Below are 25423 nucleotides of genomic sequence, written 5' to 3'. Positions count from 1 at the left end.
CAAATATTAGAATTATTTATTTAACCATAGTCCCAATCTGCCACTAAGCATTTAAATATAAAGAGAAAGTAATAGGTAAGATTTGTATAACCAGTTTTTTATTTTTTATTACCACTGGAGAAAATGCATTTGGTGTTGGTTATATATGAGTATTTTCATGTTTATTTGTTCTGGAGATGCATTAAATACTTGCTTTTAGTTTTTGTGGTTGTAGCATTTGTTAGATGTATAAAGTGATTCTGGAATTCATATATTTATTCAGTTCATATTATGTATCCCAACTTAATGAATATTTTTTGTTCTCTTTGCTGGATTTTAATTCCAATTATGTTTTTCCTTTGGTTTAGAGGACAAGAACAAGGCACGCTAAGTTGTTCCACAAATACCAGAATTATGAAATCCCTGTGTCTCAAAAATAAACTATATACAGGAAGTATTTTCTTAGGACGCTGGATGTTATTTAAAGCAATCATTGTCAACAATTTGATCTCTTCATTTATTTTTAAATTTCATTTGCTGTCTATCCATGTTCACTGATCAAGCTGGATTTGTAAATTTCAGTAGAACTTTGAAGACTTCCTGGGAAATTCTGAAACTTGAATTTAACAATGTCACCTGTTTGGTAATTCTTATTTTGGAGGGACTCCTGTATACTATCATTGGACAGTTCTGTAATTCCTAAAACAAGTTAGGGCTTGCTGAAAAATGCCTTTCCATACTGAAGAACATTGATTGATTCTTCTGTTTTTCCAGTATTCAAATGTTTCTGGTTGCCAAATATACCTACTGCATGGCAGCCTTAAGCACTTAAGATATTAAGCTAATGTTGGAGTAAGAAAAACCTGTTTAGACCAAGACTTTTTGGTAGCAACTTGCAAGGGATTGAGTCCAGACTGAAGGCTAATGTGGTGTTGGGGGACAGAACATGTGGCTCCCCATTGGAAGATTCCCATACTGCTGTGCCTTCCCAATTTCCATTGCAGAAAAGCACAGGAAATGCCAGGTCTTGGGAAGGAGGGTGTGAGACAGAGGTGAAGCTGAGGGTGAAAACATTCTATCCCAAGTGATTGGAAAAATAATGCAATATTTTACCAGAAGACCTTTTTCTAAAAAAAAAAAAAACTGGAAAAGGGGATAGTCCAAAAAAACCCCCACAGTTTTATGTTTTGTTTGTTTGTTTATTGGATTTATATAGCCACCCACTCACTCTCAGTGGATGGCTTACAAACAATAAAAAGCCCAATATAAAAAAGGTAAAAACAATAACCCCCACCCCCACTTTTCTTTTTAAAAAAGTACATTTCTGACAGATTTTAAGCTGTCTCAGCCCACTCAGTAGTGGGATTCAAATTTTTTAACAACTAGTTCTGTGGGTGTGGCTTATTTGGGGGCTGGTCATGTGACCGGGTGGGCATGGCCAACTTAACATAATTTCTTTGCCTAATGACAGTTTGCTGCAATGGTCGTAAGTGTGAAAAATGGTCATAAATTACTTTTTTCAGTGCCATTGTAACTTTGAATGGTCAAGGATTACCTGTACAAAAATACAAAAAGCTTCTTTGCTTGCAAAAAGCTGTCCTAAATACCAATCATTGGATTAGAAATACCTGCAATCTGGAGTTACAAATCAGGCAGGGTGTCAGAGCACCTTGAAGAATTAAAATAGTTAAAATACAATGATAACGATCAGCAGACAACTCTTGCTCATATAGTGAAACCCTTTAGTAGAGAGGTCATTTAACCTCTCCAGAATGAAGCAAAGGAGCAAACACAGTAGCTGTTGCTTGTTAAACCAATTACCAGAACAAAGAGACACAGGAACTAGCCAGATTTCTGAAGCTGCTTCTTTTCAGGAACAGAGATTAACATTTTTCCTTCCAAAAAAAGCTGACTAGGGAAAATTATCCCATCAATAAACACAGGATTAAACATCACCAAGCACGGAATTAAACTTCACCAAAAACCAGTTTTAGACCAAAAGTCAGAAAGGATATGTAAACTCGCGTTTGATTGTCAATCTTTCTAGCTAGCCAAGAAGCCTTGCTGAATGTCACTCATCTTGGTTCCTTGTCATTAAAAGCTTCTTCCCAGCACCTCCATTATTCATTTATTTCTTCAAAGTGCTGATCATTGCATCCTGGCTGGAAGAACTCCAATAGGGGGAGTATTTCCTCCCAACAGCAGTATAAAAAGCTTAAAACAACCCTTCCCCTTTAAGAAAGTCAAGCAAAGAAAAAAAACCTCTGGAGACAATAAGTCTAGGAGTACTGCCAAGAATGTAATAAGGGTTAACTAAGAGGAAGTTCTGTAAACAGGGCAATAAAGATTAGGCTAGAAACAACACCAGAATGATGTAATTCCTTACAGGATTTAACCCTCTAAAGTGGAAAAAAACAAAAGGAGATTTCTTCAAACAACCGGTTCTCTGAACTGCTTTGAAAGTGAACAACTGGTTCTAAAGAACAGGTGCAAACTGGTAGAATCCCACTCCTGGATATACTGCACATCAAGCAAGTATCTTTAAGTCAGAGAAAAATCCATCGTGGAAGCCACAGCAGAAGAACAGCTGGCAATGTCACGTGAGAGGGTATCCCTGGCTATCTACTCTAGCTAATCAAATGATAGGGATATGCCTAGAAGTGCTAACTAAGTGCAGCAGGAAAAGTGAAGTGCAACGGCTCTGCTGGCAAAACCCAGGAAGCTACATTCAATTTAGAGGAGAAAACAGAGGCAGAATTCACATTCATAATGGGCTGAAGATAAATAGAAGATGATGTTCCTCAGTGGTGAAATCTGAACCGGTTTACCACCAGTTCGCTGGCTGTGCATACGCAGTGCACACCACACATCAAATGGGAGGTGCGTGCGCACGCAGTGCACGCCAAAAGGAGGCATAGGGTAAGTAGGGGGGTGATCAGCTGTGGCACACGATCTTTTTTTTTTTTACTTTTAAAAGCATATTTTTACAACCTATTAGGCTGAATAGGTTGTAAAAAATGCTTTTAAAAGTAAAAAAAAGGCTCTGACGATTGCACAGCTCAGCTTTTACCTTTTAAAAGCATTTTAAAAAGCATTCTTTAAAAGAAGCGGGAGACTGGACTGGGTGGGCATGGGTGGTGGGGCCAGGGATTTTTGCTACTGGTTCGCCAAACCACCCACTGCCATCGCTACCGGATCAGCTGATCCGGTCCGAACTGGGAGCATTTTACCCCTACATTAAACTATTAATGCCGAATCAAAGCTAGTATCAGAGTAAAAGGAAGAAATACTGCTATTCAGAAATTATAATCTGTGCAGAGATTATTGCCACATTGTGGTAACAGCTATTGAATTAGATATATGGGATAATTCACAGATGATAGATTTACACATTTCCATTTTACCATATAGTAAAAGCAGAAAATGTGTTTCTAAGTGCTAAATAGGAATAATAAATGCAAAGAAAGACCAGCACTTTCACTTTTCCACATGTCAATGTTGTGGGGGCAATCTGACTAGCCAAATGCAGACTGTCAGATGACGTGGTGTCAACTGAACAGGGAAGGCATGACTAACTCAACTTCCAGTTCTTCTGGAATAGACTTTGGAAGTTAGGGCAAGTAGGGGATACCCACTGCATCAGTTACATTTATTGACACCTTATTGAAATTTTACCTTGGAGTTCATTAATTTTTTTAAATTCAAAGGGATTAGCATGCTGTGCTGTTTCAATAACAGGATGGAAAGGAATGGGGATTATTTCTTGGTTAATTTTTGTTTCCTGTTTTGTCATGTAAGATTTAATGTATTCACAAAAAGATAAATTAAAACCAGAAACAATTATTATCAATATAAAGAAGGGTTGTTTTTCATATCAGTTTTGTCTTTCTTGTATACTAATTTCCCATGATATTTTCTTTGATATGAAGCCAGTTTATTAAAAAAAATAAAGGGCAAGAATGAAGAAATATATGGGAATAGAACTTAATGTTTTTGATCTTTAATCCACCCACCAAATTAATGGAATGCATTGAAACAAAGGGATGTTGGAGCATTCCTGTAGTCTGCATATTTATATATTTGTCTCCTTTGCAAATATTTTATCTATGCACTATATTTACTTGGCCATACAATCTTCTTGAACATGACATAATTAAAATACTTCTGGGTTTTATTTTATTGTTTTTAAGAGCTGCATTGGTCACAAAAGAACATCTGCTAGGGAAAGTTAGTATTCTTCATACTTGGCAACTTTTAAGAGCTATGGACTTCAACGCCCATTATTCCCATGTAATAATAATTCCCATTATTATTATTATAATTCTGGGAGGTGAACATCTCTTAAAGTTGACAGGTTTGAAAAATTCTGATTTAGAGGTTTTACTCAGTTGACTGTACATTGCACAAGAGTAAATGGAGGGCACAAATGGATAAAATGGAAGGATACTTCTCACCCTTATTTCTGTATGTTCTTCTAAAAATCAGTTTTTTTCTTAAGAATGCAAGTGTGTTTATGCTTATCTTCTGCTATCCAGCCTGGCATTTTGAACTGACAGACTTTTAGCCTGCTTTAAGTTCCCTCGTTCATTGCTTTGTTTTCAAACCCAGTTGAAGTTGACTAAAACTTTGGACATGGCTCTATTATTTATTTTGGATGTTGACTTACTTTGGATGTTACTTTGGATTCCTTGTGGGAAACTAATGATGTGTTTGTGGTATACCAAAAAGAAAGTAAGGGCTTTGCTTATGCATATGCTGCTTTAATGGCTATTCAGCTTTGACCTTGGTAAGTAGAGTGACTTCTGAAAAGACAGTACTAATGTACCATTTGTCAGACCCAAATTTCAAAAAATAACAATGTTATGGTAATCATAATCATATTAACCAGCTCCATTTATCTTAGGAAATTTATTTCAGTGGAATCATATTTAACGTTAAGGTAATTTACAGCTCTTGGGTCTCAAAACATATAGGAAAAGAGAGGTTTTTTTCACCTTATATTTTTGCCCTAGGTTCATTATTACCACTAAAATCAAATCTTGTAGATTCTTAACACCTGGAACAGTGAAAAACCTGCGGTCATACCTGAACTAGAGATGCTTATTTCTAATTGAGTCACACAAGCCCCAGCTGTGTTTACCTGTCTCAATCCATTCCAAGTTAGTAATCTTTGTTCCGGTAACTATGGAGTGCTTTTTTCTTAGCATTCATCAATTATCCTGAAATAAAATATATATATCCATCATTTAGGGTTATATAAAATATATATCCATCATGGCATAAAATTTGAACATATTTACTTACTCAAACCTTATATGTAGGACTTAAAAGCACAGTATAAAGAAACTCAGACTAATGATAACAGGTAACAGCAACCAGACACAGAACTGACAATGAAGATATTGAACTGATAAATAGCGTCTCCATTTTTAGGACTGAATATCAACAGTAAATGAAACAATTGTCAAGAACAGTTGTTTCATACGCTACCAATTGGCAGGAAAGCAAAAAAGGCTATGTCTTATAAATATCAGAATCATGCAGGCAATGGTTTTCCAGATGGACTTTGAAGTAGTAGGATATAAAGAATATCGATGCTTTTAAATTTTGATTTTTGAGAAGATTCATGAGAATCCCATGGTTAGCCAAGAAAGCAAACATATACAGTATATCATAGAATAAATCAGTGGTGGTATTAAGCCAGTTCTATCCAGTTCGGGTGAACCAGTAGAGGAATCGGCGGGAGGCTCTGCCCAGATGTCATCACGCCCTGTTTTTGACACTCTACGCATACACGGAAGGTCCTGTACATGCTCTGTCGTGTCCCACTCCTCCGCTGACGGCTGGGTCCGGGAAATCCGAATCAGGCTTGCCTCTGCAGCTCTGCCCAAAGTCCTAGCAAAGTCCTCAGAGCAGGCAGGAGACCAGTAAGTGACTTCAGCAAGATAAGTTTGACTTTTGCCTGACTCAGAGACTGCCAGAAAGTAGCTCCTTTATATAGGCCATGGGGTGTGGCTCCATGACTCAGCACTCATTAAGGCCTGCCCCTCCCTTCCCTCTGTTGCCTCCGCCTCTCCAATCTTCTGATGCGAGGGTCACTCCAATCAGCTGTTCTTGGGAGTAAACCCTCCTCAGGCTCACCTGCTGTGGAGGAGGGGGAGGGGTCTAGCTGCTCCGTTTGCCTGGGCATGGAGTCAGGGCTGGGGCAGGGAGATGCTCCTTCTTCTGCAGTTTGTGGGGGCATGGAGCCAGGACTTGGGCCGGAAGGCATACATTCCTCAGTGTTGGGGAGCAGGTAAGAAGGCCCCGGCTGCTCTGAGGGCGGGCAAGACACAACATGCTCACATTTGCGAACTAATAGTGAAGGTAAGTGAATACCAGCCCTGGAATAAATCAATCTAGAATTCTCAGTCTAAGCACAAATCGCCAAACTCAACCTATCAAATTTTGGACACATTATATGATGACTAGATCTCTTGATGCTGGGAAGGCTGGGAAGGGGAAAAGGAAGAAGAGGAACTCAACTATAGCACAATTGGAAGACCCGGTGGAAGACCAAATTAGGCAAGAATCATCCTGGAGAAGACCTAATAATATGGTCCCTAAAAGTTGATACTGACCTGAAGGCACATAGTCAGTCAATCAGTAGAATATGTAAGCAATATGTTAAGTAAATAGTTATGGGAAAGCATTTTCACAGTTTGCAGAAAAAATACGTTTGTTTTGTATACTGGATCTGGATCTGCTGTTTAAAGACAACCAGTCATTTATCCATTATACCCTGATGAGTATAATAAAATATATAATAAAATTAGGACTAGAATTCAAAACTCTGGTTTCCTAGTGTCATCTACTTTGAAGGGTCCTTGAGTGGCTCAGACTGCTAAGACAGTCTGTTATTAACAGCAGCTGCTTGCAATTACTGCAGGTTCAAGCCCCACCAGGCCCAAGGTTGACTCAGCCTTCCATCCTTTATAAGGTAGGTAAAATGAGGACCCAGATTGTTGGGGGCAATAAGTTGACTTTGTATATAATATACAAATGGATGAAGACTATTGCTTAACACAATGTAAGCCGCCCCTGAGTCTTCGGAGAAGGGAGGGATATAAATGCAAATAATAAAAAAAGGGGCTGACAGGTATACATAGTTTAATGTATTGTGCAGATTCAGTCAATTGTAGGTTACTCAGAGTTACATAAATCATACTTAACATGATGTGTGATATAATAGGCTATCAGATGTACTCAAAAGGAGGACATATCTTCCTTTTTGTCCTCTTGTCCTCCATTTTGCAGGCAGGCCTTACATTCAAATATTGTCCAGCTCATATAATACCTTTTCCTGAGCAGATTCTCTCAGAAGTCCAGTGCCTTCCTAATAAATGCTGACCACAAGTTAACAAGCTGTATGCTGTGGCCTTAATTAGTTGATTAGTACCCTGTAGAGCCCTTAAACCCTTAATTGATAAGAGCTTAATCAGTTCATACTGAAGGCTTTTGCCTCCCAATGGTCTCTAGCACTTTCCTGCGATTGAAAAATCAGTCATTCTGATGTTGGAAAAGATAATTTCATATACATTAAGTGAAGTAATTTTTTTTTGTTTTAATTTTTGTCATGGTGCCAGGAAAGTTAAATAGTGTGTCCTTTTTTCCAATCATCTATGTCCTCATTTGCTGTTTAGATATCTGGTAACCCTATATGTATTGCCTATTCCCTTTTTCCAATCCTAATTGGATCCTGTGAAGTTGACTTTGTTCAGGCTGTGTGGTCTTTGCAAGCTTGCTGCAAAATAATTTTCCTGTATGGGTTCTGCTCATGAGTGTTAGATAAGGTAGTCCTCAACTTACAACAGTTCATTTAGTGATAGTTCAAAGTTACAACGGTGCTAAAAAACGGGACATAACTGTTTTTTCACACTTACAGCATTGTAGCATCCCTGTAGCTACGTGATCAAAATTCAGATGCTTGACAACTGGTTCACATTTATGACAGTAGCAGTGTTCCGGTGTCATGTGATTCCCTTTTGTGACCTTCTCACCAGTGAAATCCATGAGGAAACCAAATTCACTTAACAAGCATGTTACTAAATTAACAATTGCAATGATTCACTTAACAACCGTGACAAGAAAGGTCATAAGATGAGGCAAAATTCACTTAACCAATGTTTCACTTAGCAACAGAAATTTCGAGCTCAATTGTGGGCATAAGTTGAGGACTATCTATATAGCTCTAATTATGGATCAAGAATTCATATTATACTCTTGGTAGAACCAATGTGCACACCGACACTATAATTTTCATTAGAAATGTGCAAACTCACCAATTCCAGAAAAAAAAATTCCTGGACAACTCTAGAATATTCTATTTCCCCTTCTGGAACAAGCTGCTCTGGAAACAGTTTAACAGGAAAGGAAAGTTTCATAAGTTTAGGATACCTTGAATAGCTTCTAGTTTAGACAATTTACTTTTGCAAAAATTACAAAATGACCTTAGAATGAGATTGGGGGAGTGTAAACTGTGAACTCCAATACAAGTAAATATATTTACTCACAAGAGTTTCAAGATTTCAGTGGGTATAAGGTTCTTAAATTAATACAATGTAAGTGATACATGCATTCCTAAACAAGAAACTTGCAAAATATTGTGCGCACAAATGTTTAACTTGTGTTTCAAACTTCAAATAGCTACAGACAAAATCATTCTACCTGTAGTTATAGCTCTCTACATATCAATTATTAAGACAGAAATTGGTACTTTTAAATAATCTTAAGTGAAAACAAGATTTGTACAATTACACATTTAATGTTAAATTACATGTTTGATATAACTTCAAAATTATTTTTTAAAAATTCAGTGCATTTTACTATCTTAAATTCTTTTTTTTACTGTCTTAAATTCTTGATTTAAGAGGCAGCTAGTTACTATTAGCTTCACATAGTGAATGTCTGTGGATATACAGATCCAAAAGATGATAATTATTTTATGCAAATGCTATTAATATGTAATGAAAAGTTGTCATTCTTAATCCAAGCTTTGTGACCATATTAAAGACCTTAATTCAATTAAGCATATGTTCATCTAAATTGTCTGCAGACTCAGCATGGGCTTGGAAAGTTTTGCCTTTTTGGACATCAGAAGTAAGACAAAACATTGCCATATCTTTATACATGAGAAAAGTTTGAGAGACATGTTCTTACATTCTTCAAATCAAATAGACATAGGTGTGGTACAATATTTAAGCAGTAGCTGCTTCCTGCTGTACCTGTTATGCAAAGGGCAGTTTTGTTAGCAAAGCCAAAAAGAATCCTACTCTATTTTTTTTGTTGTTGTAGTGTTTGGACAGCTAAAAATGCATACTGAGCAGTCAGCCAGTTCTGACAATCTGAGATATAAAGAGGTATTCTATCAAAAAAAACTTTAGGTAAAGGGTGGTGGTGTTTTTTTCGCATTTTCCTCCTGTAAATAGACAGTCAACTATGGAAAAGCCAAGGTAGTTTGTGTGCTGGGGAATATACATTTGCGAAAGTGGCAGAATACAATTGTCACCCAGTGAATATATGTGTCTCAGCTTTTTTTAATGGATATAAATCGTACATTTTAATTTATTTATATATGCATTGTTTATTTTCAACAGATTAATTAACAGTTGATGCTTCTTCTTAATTGATGAGTTTTTAATTGCTGGCTTAAAACAGCAATTGGGGGACCATTTGGAGGGGAGGGGATCTCTTTTCTTGTTCTCATCCCCCCCCCAAAAAAAAAAAATTAGGGATTATTTGCAGGCTGCAGAATCTTCATCAGGTTGCAAAAGCACTGTCACAACTAGTAATTTTTTTGCTCTGCAATTACCATTTTGGATCGTTCCTTCCCAATTCAGTTTGCTTTCTGTCCTATCCTATTTTTAAACAGTTCCTTGATGCCTCTATAACTATTGCACTGTATTTCTGCATTATTAGAAGAAGGCATTGGGGAAGCAGTATAGCCTTAATTGGCCATTAGTGCCGCTTCTACTGTAAATAAATGTCAACATATTTTGGGAAAGGGAAGGAGAGGCTTCTGTCCACCATGAAACCTTAATTTCTTCAAAACTAGCACATCATTTTTGCTCTTGTCCTTTTTATGTCCACCAAATGTTTTTGCCTGCCAGTACATTTCCCACACCAATCAATTATGTTCAATTACTTTGACTGTATCCCATTCTTTGTCTGCCAAATGAATTAGGATTAAAATTATTGATCGATGGTTGCCAGTTGCTTCTGCAAACATACACACCCATGCCATAATCACAACAAGGATATTACACCAATTATTAATGTTTGCAGTGTATTTTTTGGACATGAAATGTTAACATCAGTGGCAGGTAAAAAGAGAAGCTGAACCATCATTTTAATCCATTTCTCTGCACAGAAATTGAAGCATCTTAGACCAAAAGCCATTTCTATCATGTCTCAGATTGCAGTAATACAACTGCCATAGAAAACACTCCCAACAGAAAATTGTAGGGCTATAGAAATACACAGCAGATGGTCAGAAAGAACAGAAAAAAGTTCCACATCATATTAACCCTTCTTATACTTGGGAGTTATGGCTGTTCCATCCCAGGTCTAAATAAGAAATCTTCGTTCTATCAGATATCTGCTGAAAAATGTACTGAAATATTAACATTATTATTTATTCCAATATTCAGGCCTTACCTTAAAATGTTAACCAAGCTTCTCATTAACCAGGTATTGTTATTGTTCAACTCAGGCATTTCCACTTGAGTTGTCAGAGTCATTTCTGATGTTCTCCAAACAGTACTGCAAAGCTTCCCTATTACCACCACTTTGCTGAAAGGTTTCTATAGATCTACAGTAGAATGTAGAAACAATGGGACAATCTGTACCCTTTGCTTTAATGGTTACAGTATTGAAACAATGGCATTATAATAAAGTAGCAAAAAGAAGAGAGTTTCCATTAGGGTTAGAGGAGAGAACCTGGGATGGGCACATAAAGGCTTCCATATTTGCAAATATGATGGGAAGGGAAGGGAAAGAACAAGGGAAGGGAAGGGAAGGGACAAATGAAGGGAAGGAATAAGGAGGAAGGAGAAAAGAAAACAATTCCTAAAAGGAAAATAAAGGTACTGGACACCCACATGAACGGAGGCAATGGGGGCTGCCTCTTTCATGGATGGGAAAAACAGGAGCACGGCAACAACAAATCGGGGCCTGTAGAGATTATAGTCCAGAGTAAGCACCAGTTTAGCCATTACCAAACAATTGTAATCTGGACTGGAATGTTTAAAATTGGCTTCAGAAATGGCCAGGAACAGCACAAGACCATTTAGGATGCTGTACAGAATTGCCCTAGGTAAAATTGTTCACTAATTCAGAGTAGAAATCCTAGAAATACTGTTTATTAAGGCTGTTAAGGCTGCTTTGTGCCTTAACTCAATTTACTAAAATTGTGTATCTGCCACAAGTGCAGTACACTACATTGGCTGCAATTGTAATTTTTTTAAGTTAAAGGCGTGGGGAGGGGGGAATTCTGGGGGGGGGGGAATTCTAAAGTTCAGAACAATTTGAGTGAATTTTTGAACCACTAATGATTTAGATTTTCAGCAAAGTACACAGCTGAGGTCATAAGAAACATCTTCTTTATGTATGTGTTTATCTCTGTACTCATCCTATACTTTTCATATGTTGATATGTTTATGGATGACATAAATTCACACATATGTTACAACATAAAGTGTCACTGCAAATTGCATAAAGAAAGGCAAAATCTGGGTAGTATGCTTACAAAATAAAAAGTTCATTATTTCCAGTTTCACTTTCTGTTGCTAAAGAAATAGGATACTTATTTCTTATCTTTCTTCCTCTAGAATCTTTCTTCCTTTCTAGAATATATTGTAAGGTGTGTCTAATATGGAAAAGGCAGCTAAAATTTCCCACAAGTCTGTCTGGGCTTTTTTCAGCAAGAGATAGCAAAGTCTCTTAATAGGTATTAAGAGAAGGAAGGAAATCTCAGTCTTATGCCAGAATATCAGTCACATGAATGATGGTGCTAAATTTGGTGATTATTCTCACTGTGTATTCTTACACTGATACTGATTTTTGGGTGCTATTCATGTTTACTAAATTATTATGATTATTACTCTCATCAGGTTTTGGGGCCAACCTACTGGCTCTTGAGACAATTCTATGAAATAATTTTTCACTGTAGAATATAGAATGCATTAGCATTTTCTCCATTTGAGAGTCTAACTTTTTTGCACAATATATGCAATTTTCTTTTAAAATATTGATAGGCTTGCAATAGTGGTGAATATCTGTAGCTGTAGGATGAGGAGTGGAGGTTCATTCTGCGAGCTTGTCGGTTGGTTTCCGAACTATTCATTACCAGGCTAGATAATTTTGTCAGTGGAATTTAGGGGATATTGGTGTCAGTGTCCTTCTGCTTATAAAGGCTTCCTCTTCCTTTGGGAATGTTACAGTGTTTGTATGAATGGGAAATATTAAAACTTTCTTTGCTGCTTCAATACATGTTGAGAGGATCAAGATAAAACACTCAATGTTGGCAGATTTGAGATTTGTTAGTTCAGCTAATCTTGCCCCCAACCCCCAGATATTGCATGATGGCCTTGATGGCTATAGAATTGTCTCTGAAAACCATCAGCTGGAGACTTGTGAATTTGGTTGGCCACTGTGAAAATGATATTGCTGAATTAGATGGGCCAGGGTCTGATCCAGCAGGCACTGCTTATGTTCTTATGAAATACAGAATGTGAAATACAGATTTGCACTCTATGTGTAAGATTTTACTCGGAAATGCATCTGAAATAAGGTTTGTTGATTTACTCAAAGTTACTCATGTTCTATCAGTACTTTTATTCTGTCCAACATAGCATGCCATTTATATTAGCTATTAAATAGAATCAAATACTAAATTCCACTGCAAGTCTAGAATTAAAAGCTATCAAACTTAGCATGTGGAAGTATATTTTTAGATACTTAGAGAATAGATGAACTCAGATGAATTTGGGGAATTCATTAGGAATTTCATCTTAATAAAGTGGTTTGGCTCTCCGGCCAAACAGCCTTCATTATTAGAGTGCACAATTAGCCGATGCAGTACAGAATAATAAGTAAATATTTACTTTCATCACAAAGGTGCAGTTTGTATGTGGTGGAACTGCCCACTGTGCTTCAGAACAGTCATTATAAATAACAAGACAAACTTTATAGTAGGTTGTTATTGAAATACCATTATTATGATACATGTATGCAAACATAAAACATTCTTGCTTAGAAATGTGTAGGTGACAGAATGTGGATTAGCTAATGGCTTTGTGCTGTTTGAAATCCCGTAGATTGCTTGTATGTATTATTATTAGGTATTATTGGGGTTCTTTCATTTCTTAGCATATCCGTGCCTATCTATCCAAGATGCTACAGACTCTCAATAAGTATAATACCATAATAAGTTTTTGAAAACTTTTCATCTGTGTCCTGACAGAGCAGATGAAGAGACCCAAACCTAGATAACAGAAGGGAGAACGGCACTGCAAGTTTTTCTTAGAATATTTCTCCAATAATGTCAAAATAAGATATTGAGTATGATATCTTTTTCACAGTTTGAGCAAAATGTCTCCAGAATTAGTTATATGTTTTAATGTATAGTTTGTAAATTTCCTATGGCTGCAAAATAAGAATATATGACATATATATATATATATATATAGGTCTTTGGTTGTTCGGGTTTTCTCCCGTGTAAAATTGGAAGTGTCTTGGCGACGTTTCGACGAAGTCTCATTCGTCATCTTCAGGCTTCAGCTTCGTGCTTCTGGGAGCAATGTGTGATCGCAGCTGTTTCTTCCTTTTAACTGCTAGTGGGGGTTTGAACTAATTGGGTGGGAGATTGGCTGTGCTCTGATTGGATGGGGGTTTTTCTGTGCTCTGATTGGCTGGGGGTGTGTCCTGTGTTGGTGGGGGCTTGGTTGTGCTCAGTCTAGTCTGTGCTGCAGGGGGATTTGAGCTGGTGAGCTGCATAGCTGTTGTTTGGCTTTGTGGTCGTGCTACATCTTCATAGTGGGTGTCAGTCTGCTGCATGAATGGATTGGAGGGGTTTGAAATGGCTAATGTTGCAGCTGCGGTCTGGCTTCTGGTCCTTGGTCGTGCTTCATGATCAGTGTGGGTTTGGGTCTGCTTTCTGGGTGGATGTGCGGTGGTGACATCCTGTGTGGACCTTGTGAGTGTGGGTCTGGTGTCATTCCTCGTGTTAGGGACTCGTTTGTCAATAAGGGCGGGTTTCCAAATGGCTGGTAGGCGGGAGGTGTCATCTCGTTTGTTCATGCTGTGTGGGCGTTTTTCTATCTCAATGGCTTCTCTGATTATTCTGTTGTTAAAGTGTTCAGTTTTGGCGATAGATAATCCCATGCACCGCCTGCCCCACCACATACATTGGACAAACCAACAGAAGAATAAGTGCACGCATTGAAGAACACAAGAACTCATTCAAAAAAGAGGAACCAACTTCTTCCCTGGTCCAACACTTTAAAGTCACAGGACACGATATTGACTTTAAAAAGACCAGAACTATCGCCAAAACTGAACACTTTAACAACAGAATAATCAGAGAAGCCATCGAGATAGAAAAACGCCCACACAGCATGAACAAACGAGATGATACCTCCCGCCTACCAGCCATTTGGAAACCTGCCCTTATTGACAAACGTGTCCCTAACACGAGGAATGACACCAGACCCACACTCACGAGGTCCACACAGGATGTCACCACCACACATCCACCCAGAAAGCAGACCCAAACCCACACTGATCAGGAAGCACGACCAAGGACCAGAAGCCAGACCGCAGCTGCAACATTAGCCACTTCAAACCTCTCCAATCCATACATGCAGCAGACTGACACCCACTACGAAGATGTAGCACGACCACGAACACGAAGCCAAACAGCAGCAGTGCAGCTCACCAGCTCAAATCCCCCTGCAGCACAGATTAGACTGAGCACAACCACGCCCCCACCAACACAGGACACACCCCCAGCCAATCAGAGCACAGAAAAAACCCCAGCCAATCAGAGCACAGCCAAGCTCCCACCCAATCAGTTCAAACCCCCACTAGCAGTTAAAAGGAAGAAATAGCTGCGATCACACATTGCTCCCAGAAGCACGAAGCTGAAGCCTGAAGATGACGAATGAGACTTCGTCGAAACGTCGCCAAGACACTTCCAATTTTACACGGGAGAAAACCCGAACAACCAAAGACCTATATACAAACACCCGTGAAAACCTCAGAAAACATATATATATATATATATATATATGTAGGTCTTTGGTTATTCGGGTTTTCTCCCGCGTAAAATTGGCGACATTTCAACAAAGTCTCATTCGTCATCTTCAGGCTTCAGCTTCGTGCTTCTGGGAGCAATGTGTGATTGCAGTTGTTTCTTCCTTTTTAACTGCTAGTGGGGGTTTGAACTGATTGGGTGGGAGCTTGGTTGTGCTCAGATTAGTCTGAGTTGCAGGGGGATTTGAGCTGGTGAGCTGCATTGCTGTTGTTTGGCTTCGTGTTTGTAGTCGTGCTACATCTTCATAGTGGGTGTCAGTCTGCTGCATGTATGGATTGGAGGGGTTTGAAATGGCTAATGTTGCAGCTGTGGTCTGGCTTCTAGTCCTTGGTCATGCTTCATGATCAGTGTGGGTTTGGGTCTGCTTTCTGGGTGGATGTGTGGTGGTGACATCCTGTGTGGACCTCGTGAGTGTGGGTCTGGTGTCATTCCTCGTGTTAGCGACTCGTTTGTCAATAAGGGTGGATTTCCAAATGGCTGGTAGGTGGGAGGTATCATCTCATTTGTTCATGCTGTGTGGGCGTTTTTCTATCTTGATGGCTTCTCTGATTATTCTGTTGTTAAAGTGTTCAGTTTTGGCGATAGTTCTGGTCTTTTTAAAGTCAATATCGTGTCCTGTGGCTTTAAGGTGTTGGACCAGGGAAGAAGTTGGTTCCTCTTTTTTGACTGCAACATTAGCCATTTCAAACCCCTCCAATCCATACATGCAGCAGACTGCTAGTAGGGGTTTGAACTGATTGGGTGGGGGCTTGGTTGTGCTCAGATTAGTCTCAGAAATCTCAGAAAACATATATATACATTTTATTTATATATATATATATATATATATATATATAAATATATTGTTATATATATATATATATATATATATATATATATATATATATATATATATATATATATATAACAAACATCAGAGGACGATCACTTGAAATAATGCATCTGAATAAATTCTAAATTTCCTTGGATTGAAGTAGGATATTTTCACATCTGACTATCCTGAATGACTTTAATTTGGTGTATGAAATCTGGAGGTACTAATACATCCAAATTGCAAAATATGTGGTCCTTAAAACATTAGGTCTGTATTCAACCGCACTGGATTAACTGTTGCATATGCATTTTGTATGCTTTATTTCAATTTTTACAGCTAAATTTCATCCATACTATAGAGTTGTATTCACAAAGTTAAAGTTATACACATTATCATTAAAAATGTTTTTGCTTATACAATTCTAAAATGAATATATGCAAATTAATGCATACTTGAATAATGCATCCAGCTAATAATGATTGAAATTAAAGTAAAAGAGAAACCAGCAAATGAGATGAATTTCACCACAAATAATAAAAATTTTATATAGGCTGTGGCGAGCAAATTAGATATGACAAATAAAAGAAGAAATAAAGTGGTTCTTAGGTTTACCAACATCCTCTATCTGAACACCAAAGTAAAACATCTGGAAACATTAGTAGTTGTTTTAATGATAGTAGTTGTAAGTTATCTATGAATACTATTTATTTGTAAGATTTACATACCACTTCAATTTATTTTTATTGATAGATGTGCTAGTCCAAAGCAATATATCTTTCTTCCCTTCATTTTTTAAAATTTTTACTATATATCTAATGAAAAAGCCACACTATAGTGTTTTCAAATTTAAAATAATTTTAGAGTTTATTATATTTCAACTCAGGTTACTGATATGCCATAAAACATTAACTGATAAAGAGATGGAGTTTTTGATTTAATTTTGTTACTGGGAGCCTAACTCCTATAGATTTATTACTCATACACCATATAAGTATAAAAGCAAAAAAGAAAGAATACGAAGAAGCAAGCAACAAAAACTTTCGGACTTTGGTTTCTTTTGAATAAAGATTGGGCTGACTATATTCAGGTTTCAGTGGAAATATGAATTGCATAATACAAGGAATGCAAAAAAAAAAAAAAACCCAAAACAAAACCCACCCAAAACCCTTATCTCCAATTTGCCTGACTGAAAAGATCCTCTGAATTCCAGTAATATACATTTAACACACTGATCATTCTGTACATCTACGCTGCCGAGCTCTGTAATTCATCTAAATTATGTGAACCCCTGATTCATGCAAGGCAAGTGAATATGGCCCTAAAGGTACTTTCTGTCATTGTTTCAATTACAGAGCTATGTGGGTAACAGGCTTGGATTTGACAGCAACTGAAGAAAGAGGATATTATATGCATGCCTTCAATCAGCTTTGTATTTGATCCTTAAAGGGAAAATTATGTGAGAGACAGGGGAGGAAAACAACAAACTAAGCAAGATCCCAATTTCAATATAATTTGGAGAAAATAACTGATTTGGGTTGGACATTTTGCCAAAATGGATGACTCAAGGCTTCCAAACAAGAAATGGAAACCAGAAGGATGCCTAAAGCCTTAAAGAAGAACAAATTGGGAAGATATGATTGACTGTAATGTTTCAAAATCAACTATAGCAAAGACGAATTTGGGTGGTTGCCCAGAACACAATTGAATGGTGATGTTCATTTAGATGCTTAATGTTGAAACAGAATAATGCATTTTAACTGCGCTTCACTTTAACATGTAACTGTTAACTCTTTCAAATTCAAAAATATGGTCTTGGGGGCTGGAATTGTGCTCGTCCGAGGGTAGTAACAAAAGTATAAACACAGTCTAAACAAAGACGGAGGAGGCAGAAAAAAAAGGATTTAGTACAGTATAAAACAGAAAATATTTCAGATTTGTAAAACCTTTAGAACCATCTGTGTATTGATCATCAGTCACCAGCACAACAACTGATTAAATCTAACTCAACTATAAAAGTAATGGGGTATCTGTTGTAAACTTAAGGATATATTTTTATTAACACTTGGATAGCAGACCTACCTGCATTTTTTAAATTCTCAGTGGCCATTTCCTTTACTCTGAGACTATAAAATAACCACCCCTGACATCTGGATGTATTTTCTTTATGTACTATTTATAATTTCTATGTGCAATGAGTTTATCTCTCCTTTGGGACACACTGGCTGTCTTTAAATTAAGCCATTCTCAGTGCAACAGTAGCACAATGCATGCATATCTGAAGCGAAAACTAGGTCATATGTGTGTCAGGCAGGCTTCTGTCTATTGCTAAAAATCATGTGAGAATTACAAAATATTAGAAGCTTTAAAAGAAAAGTAATAGTGTGGTAGCTGTAACTGATGGCATGGAAAGCATAGAAATTTACACTGTTCCAGTATAAAGCAAGGTCCATCCTCAGTTTGAATACAGAAGCCAAAAATACTTGAGAGGAGAGAAATGTCTTTCTCTGGTTTTGAACCGTCATTCAAACTGGACATCAGTCATGTTTCCCTGAGAAGGGTATTCCGAAAGCAGAGCCCTGCCAACTAGAAGCCCCTGTTCATTGCTCCCTGGCAGGGAGAGACCAAAAGATTCATCCAAGTATTTAATGGGAAGAGGCATCCCTGAGATATCGCAGCTGTCCAGAGCTTTAAAAATCAATAGCACGGCTTGGAAATGGATTGGCATCCATTGCAGCTACCGAAATCTTGGTATGATTTTTGTTCATTCTTAATCCTGCCTCTTGAAAATCTAAGGTTGGATAGGGACCTCAGGAGGAAAGGAGGGAAAGGGTGGTAGGTGCATATTTCTTTCCTCTGTATGATCCACCCCACAGAATTTGCTGTAGACTGCCTTTTAATGCAGCAAGCACTAAGAAGCATTTGTTGTGTCTTAGAAAGCAGCACTGCTTTTTAGAATCTGCTTTCACTATTTTCTCTAAAGGAAATCTAGTTATAAAATGGTAACAAAGGGCCACAGGAGGACAGTATAATGCTATTCAGATTCAACACAAAAACTCAGATTCAGTTGACTTGACATAAGTAATTGAACTGGATTGGTTTAAGGAAAATATGCTCAAATCTAATAATAAAATTAAATTGCCAAGTAGTCAACTTGCACATCGAATCACATTTCCAAAGAGCCAAAATGTGTTCTCCAAGCCTTCTTTTCACTTTTTGTAATCATTTTCCTTTATTAAAAATGATGTTGCCAGCCTGAAGCCTGACTACTTAAACAGTCAGCAGTAAATAAATCACTCCTACCCCCCATCTCGTTTTCTTTTTCGCAGAAAAAGTTGCTTCCTATTTACGAAAAAAGTAATCTAATCTGCATAGATTCTATGGGTTGCACTGATGTTTTGTTGCAATTACGCTTCTTGTTTCAGTGTAAACTAAAATTTGGACTACAGTCCTCAAAGAATTTATTCTAGTTTAATCCTGTTGAAGTCAGTGGTATTATCTCAGGAGAAGTAATTTTAGACCGCAGCAATAGTTACACAATATGTACAAAACCAGAACTCAGTTGTTGACAATAAGGGCTGTTCTGAATAATTAAGAAAGCCTTGAGATTAGTTGTTTTATTCTGAAATGAAAACAGAATTACCACTTGGCTAATGTTCATACATACCTGGGTATTTTTTAATGTTCTTTTTTTGTCTTTCTTTATTCAATAGCTTGTTTGGTTTCTATAAAGGTATCCTCCCTCCAATCTTGGCTGAAACACCCAAAAGAGCAGTAAAGGTAAGTCAATCTCCATCATCCCAAAGAGAGAAAAATTACTTTCTGAGTAATTACACTGAGATTACTGTGGGGTCCTTCATACTCTCTGAGTATGGTTGCTTCCTTGCAGATGTTTCATTATCCAACTATGTACAATCATCAGTGCTCCATAGTTCAACTCCAGAGCTACAAATATTCTCTTCTAACTGGGATTACTATAAGTAAGAAAGTAATTTTACTTCCCTTCCAAGATATCTGGCCAGAGGACATTAGGAGGGAGTGGAGAAGCCTCTCCAGCTGTGGGTGCAAAAGAACTCTACCGCTCCTAACTAGCAGGCAGGTCTCCCTACATTTACATTGGATGCTTTACTACTGATTCACATTTATAACAGTCGCAGTGTCCGGGGGAGGGGGGCACGTGACCCTCTTTATTAACCGCCAGGTCCGCGGTTAATAAAGCCCCCCTGATTGCAGATCTTATTCAGGAAGGGACCGCGGACGTTATGGGCATTACGGAGACCTGGTTGGGCACCGAAGGGGGGGGTCCTCCTAGTGGAGATGTGCCCACCAGGCTTCCGAGCATTCCATCAGCCGAGGGCCCAGGGTAGGGGTGGAGGGGTGGCGGTTATTATTAAGGAGAGTCTCGAGCCGAGGGAAACCACTGTGCCTCAGATAGCTGGGTGTGAATCCCTCTTCGTGAAGTGGGGTCGTAGAACTCAGGTGGGCTTGTTGATCACGTACCTGGCTCCTTGCTGCGTGACTACAGCCCTGCCTGAGCTGTTGGAGTTGCTGGCCGGGTTGGCAGTTGAAACCCCCAGACTGTTGGTCATGGGGGATTTCAATTTGCCATCAGCCGGTGTAGCATCTTCAGCAGCTCAGGAGTTCATGGCTTCCATGACGGCCATGGACCTGATTCAGTTAATTGACGGCCCTACCCACGTCGGGGGAGGTACCCTAGATCTGATTTTTATCTCTGGCCAGTGGTCTAATGATCTGGTTTTAAATGATTTAGTTGTTGAACCTTTGTCATGGTCAGATCATTTTCTCCTTCGTCTAGACTTTCTGACCGCTACCCACCACCGCAGGGAGACGGAACCAATACGCTGGTTCCGTCCCAGGCGCCTGATGGACCCGGAGAGGTTCCTGACAGAGCTTGGGCCGTTCCCCGAGCACCTGGCCCACGACTCGACTGAAGAGCTAGTTGCGGCCTGGGAACGGGCCGCGGCTGGAGCTTTGGACCGTGTCGTGCCTTTGCGGCCTCTGACCCGGCGTCGGTCTCAACCAGCTCCTTGGTTCTCCGAGGAGCTGAGGGAGATGAAGCGCCGGAGAAGACGCCTAGAGAGTGCCTGGAGATCCAGCCGCTCTGAGGCTGACCGGACACTAGTTAGGTCCTATAGTAGGACCTACCTAGTGGCAATGAGGGTTGCGAAGCGTTCCTACGTTTCCCCCCTCATTGCGTCGGCAGATAACCGCCCGGGCGGCCCGGTTCGGGTGACCCGCCTCCTTCAACAGGAGGGGCGGGAGGACTCCCTACAAGGGCGTGCCGAGGAGTTTAACGGTTATCTATACGACAAAATCGTTCAGCTTCGGGACGGATTGGATCAAAATTGGGTAGATCCAGGCGAGGGTTCTGAGGCCCGTCTTGTTGAGGTGGTTTGGGATGACTTTGATCCTGTGACTCCCGAGGACATGGACAGGTTGCTGGGTAGGCTGAACGCCACCACATGTTTACTGGATCCGTGTCCCTCCTGGTTAGTACTGGCTACTCAGGAGGTGACGCGAGGCTGGCTCCAGGGGATTACAAATGCTTCTTTGCGGGAGGGGGTCTTTCCCGCGGCCTTGAAAGAGGCAGTGGTGAGACCCCTCCTCAAGAAGCCTTCCCTGGACCCAGCTGTTTTAGGGAACTACCGGCCAGTCTCCAATCTTCGCTTCACGGCGAAGGTTGTTGAGAGTGTGGTGGCATGTCAGCTACCCCAGTACCTGGATGAAGCTGTCTATCTAGACCCGTTCCAGTCCGGCTTCCGGCCCGGATACAGTACGGAGACAGCTTTGGTCGCACTGGTGGATGATCTCTGGAGGGCCAGGGATAGGGGTTATTCCTCTGCCCTGGTCCTATTAGACCTCTCAGCGGCTTTTGATACCATCGACCATGGTATCCTGCTGCGCCGGTTGGAGGGGTTGGGAGTGGGAGGCACCGTTTATCGGTGGTTCTCCTACCTCTCTGATCGGACGCAGACGGTGTTGACAGGGGAGCAGAGATCGACTCAAGGTGCCTCATGTGGGGTGCCGCAGGGGTCGATTCTCTCACCCCTCCTGTTCAACATCTATATGAAGCCGCTGGGTGAGATCATCAGTGGCTTTGGGGTGAGATACCAGCTGTACGCTGATGATACTCAGCTGTACTTTTCCACCCCGGGCCACCCCAGTGAAGCTGTCGAAGTGCTGTCCCGGTGTCTGGAGGTCGTAGGGGTCTGGATGGGGAGGAACAGGCTCAAACTTAATCCTCCAAGACGGAGTGGCTGTGGATGCGGCACCTCGGTACAGTCAGCTGCAGATGCGGCTGTCTGTCGGGGTGAATCATTGGCCCGATGGAGAAGGTACGCAACTTGGGCGTGCTCCTGGATGGTCGGTTGTCCTTTGAAGACCATTTGGCGACCGTCTCCAGGAGAGCATTTTACCAGGTTCGCCTGATCCGCCAGTTGCGTCCCTTCCTGGACCGGGATGCCTTATGCACAGTCACTCATGCTCGTTACCTCTCACCTGGACTACTGCAATGCTCTCTACATGGGACTCCCCTTGAAGAGCACCCGGAGACTTCAGCTAGTTCAGAACGCGGCTGCGTGAGTTATTGAGGGAGCGTCTCGGAGCTCCCATATAACACCTATCCTGCGCAGACTGCACTGGCTACCTGTTGTTTTCCGGGTGCGCTTCAAGGTATTGGTTACCACCTTTAAAGCGCTCCATGGCTTAGGACCGGGCTATCTACGGGACCGCCTACTGCCGGCTTCTATCTCCCATCGTCCGCACGCTCCCACAGAGAGGGACTCCTCAGGGTGCCGTCAGCCAAACAGTGTCGACTGGCGGCCCCAGGGGAGGGCCTTCTCTGTGGGGCTCCACCCTGTGGAACGAACTTCCCTCGGACTTGACAATTACCTGACCTTAGGACCTTTCGCGAACTTAAAACTTATTTATTCCGTATGGCTGGACTAGCCTGATTCTTATTTTTATTGGATGGGTTTTTAAAATTCTGTGATTTTATGGGGAAGTACGTTTTTTAATATTTTGGGCATTTAAATTAGTTTTTTAAGGGATGTTTTTAATTATTGTATGTATGTATATTTTATCTGCCTGTTCACCGCCCTGAGTCCTTCGGGAGAAGGGCGGTATACAAATTAAAATATTATTATTATTATTATTATTATTATTATTATTATTATTATTATTATTATTATTTTGCAACCTTCTGAGAAGCAAAGTCCATGGGGAAGGCACTTAACAACCGGGTTACTCATTGAACTTACTTAATCGCAAAATGGGGCAAGGCTCGCTTCACAAATGCCTCACTTAGCAACATAAATTTTGGGCTCAATTGTGATCGTAAGTCGAGGACTTTACAACAGAGCAGAACTTCCATGGCCAAGCCAGGCAGTTGTTAAGTGAATCACATCTGATTTTACAATCCTTTTTGTTGCGAGTGTTAAGCTAATGGCTGCAATTGTTAAGTGAATTGTGCAGCCACTAAATGAATCTGCCTTGCCCTGTTGACTTTGCTTGTCAGAAGCCGGCTGGTAAAGGTGCAAATGGGGATCACGTGACCCAGGAATGTGAAAAACAGGAAGCAGAATAACAGAGTGGGAAGGGATCTTGGAGATCTTCTAGTCCAACCCTCTGCTTAGGCAGGAAACCCTACACCACTTCAGACAAATGTTTATCCAATATCTTCTTTAAAACTTCCAGTGTTGGAGCAATCACAACCTCTGGAGGCAAGTTGTTCCACTAATCAATTGTTCTAACTGGCAGGAAATTTCTCCTTAGTTCTAGGTTGTTTCTCTCCTTGATTAGTTTCCATCCGTTGCTTCTTTTCCTGCCCTCAGGTACTTTGGAGAATAGCTTGACTCCCTCTTCTTTGTGGCAGCCCCTCAGATACTGGAACACTGTTATCATGTCTCCCCTAGTCCTTCGTTGCATTAAACTAGACATACCCAGTGCCTGCAACCGTTCTTTGTATGTTTTAACCTCCAGTCCCCTAATCATCTTTTTTGCTCTTCTCTGCACTCTTTCTAGAGTCTCCACATTTTTTTAAATCGTGGGGACCAAAACTGGATCCAGTATTCCAAGCGCGGCCTTACCAAGGCATTATAAAGTGGTATTAACAATTCATGTGATCTTGATTTTATCCCTCTGTTTATGCAGCCTAGAACTGTGTTGGCTTTTTTGGCAGCTGCTGTACACTGCTGGCTCATATTTAAATGGTTGTCCACTAGGACTCCAAGATCCCTCTCACAGTTACTACTATTGAGCGAGGTACCACATATACTGTACCTGTGCATTTTGTTTGTCTTGCCTAAATGTAGAACCTTACTTTTAAATTGTCTCAGGGAAGCTCTGAACCTTAAATTTACTGCTTGGGCTCCAAACATGCTTTTCTTGATTTGGATAGGTAACTGTAAGGTGTCCCTAGGACATGGTCAAAATAGTCAGTAATAACCAGTAACCCTTCTGTTTCCGGCATGGACATTTTCAGTGATTTGTCACTTAAACAGAAAGCAGATATTCCACAGCAAATTAAGAGAAGTGTTGAATCCATTGAAAACAAAACCCTTCCATTTCCATAGCCAGAATAAGAATAAAATGCAGCCAGCCCTGAATCTGGCCGTCTCCTCTTTCCTCCAGCCCGACCCCCCACAGCTTCTGCCCAGTTTATTCATTTATTTTAGAACACGTTTAGGATTTGCTTTCTCTGTGCTTATGCGGAATCATAAAGGCAATATATAAATGATACAATCCAGACTATTTTAAAAAAAAACAATAAACAGTGCATCAGGGAAATGTTACACTGGGGCTAGATAAATGCAAGGCTGTGTCCACAAATATTGGAATCTGTTGGAAAATAAATGAAGAGTTAAGCAACTTTCAATGGAGCTTTGCAACAAACTGCAATGGTGTTGATTGTCTTTGTTTAGAGTTCTGCCTTTCTGTTTCAATTCTTCTTCTTATTTTTCTCCTCTGCATTTCTTTTAGTTTTTTTTTCTCCTGTGAGTTAGCATTTTATACATATGAAGTCATAATTGGGGTATTTTTTCAGGAAGTTTCCATTTTGCTTTGGGGGGGGGGAATGGAACAATCCTAGATACATTATTGTAAATCTTCAAATTATTTTATCTTTCTTCCTCTGGTGAAAAAATACTATTAGGGAAAATACTATCCAAAAGGAACACCAAACATTATCTTCTTGTATTTAACTCAGAGCTAGACCTACAGTATTGAGTAGTTTAACACTGAGTTAGCATTTTATGCCATTG

General features: G+C 39.8%; 1 protein-coding gene across 4 annotated transcripts in view; it reads left to right on the top strand.

Annotated features, from left to right (window-relative positions):
- Window positions 1-25423, top strand: part of SLC25A21 (solute carrier family 25 member 21) — a 307091-nt gene that overhangs the window by 252722 nt on the left and 28946 nt on the right. For all 4 annotated transcript variants that reach the window (XM_058162293.1, XM_058162292.1, XM_058162290.1 and 1 more), the window contains one exon: window positions 19856-19922. In XM_058162293.1, the coding sequence (XP_058018276.1) occupies window positions 19856-19922 (67 nt within the window). The remainder of the gene's footprint in view (window positions 1-19855; window positions 19923-25423) is intronic.

Source organism: Ahaetulla prasina, chromosome 1 (assembly GCF_028640845.1).
Source record: "Ahaetulla prasina isolate Xishuangbanna chromosome 1, ASM2864084v1, whole genome shotgun sequence".
Lineage (NCBI taxonomy): Eukaryota > Metazoa > Chordata > Lepidosauria > Squamata > Colubridae > Ahaetulla > Ahaetulla prasina.
Note: the sequence above shows the minus strand (reverse complement) of the source record. Positions and strands in the feature narration are given on the sequence as shown.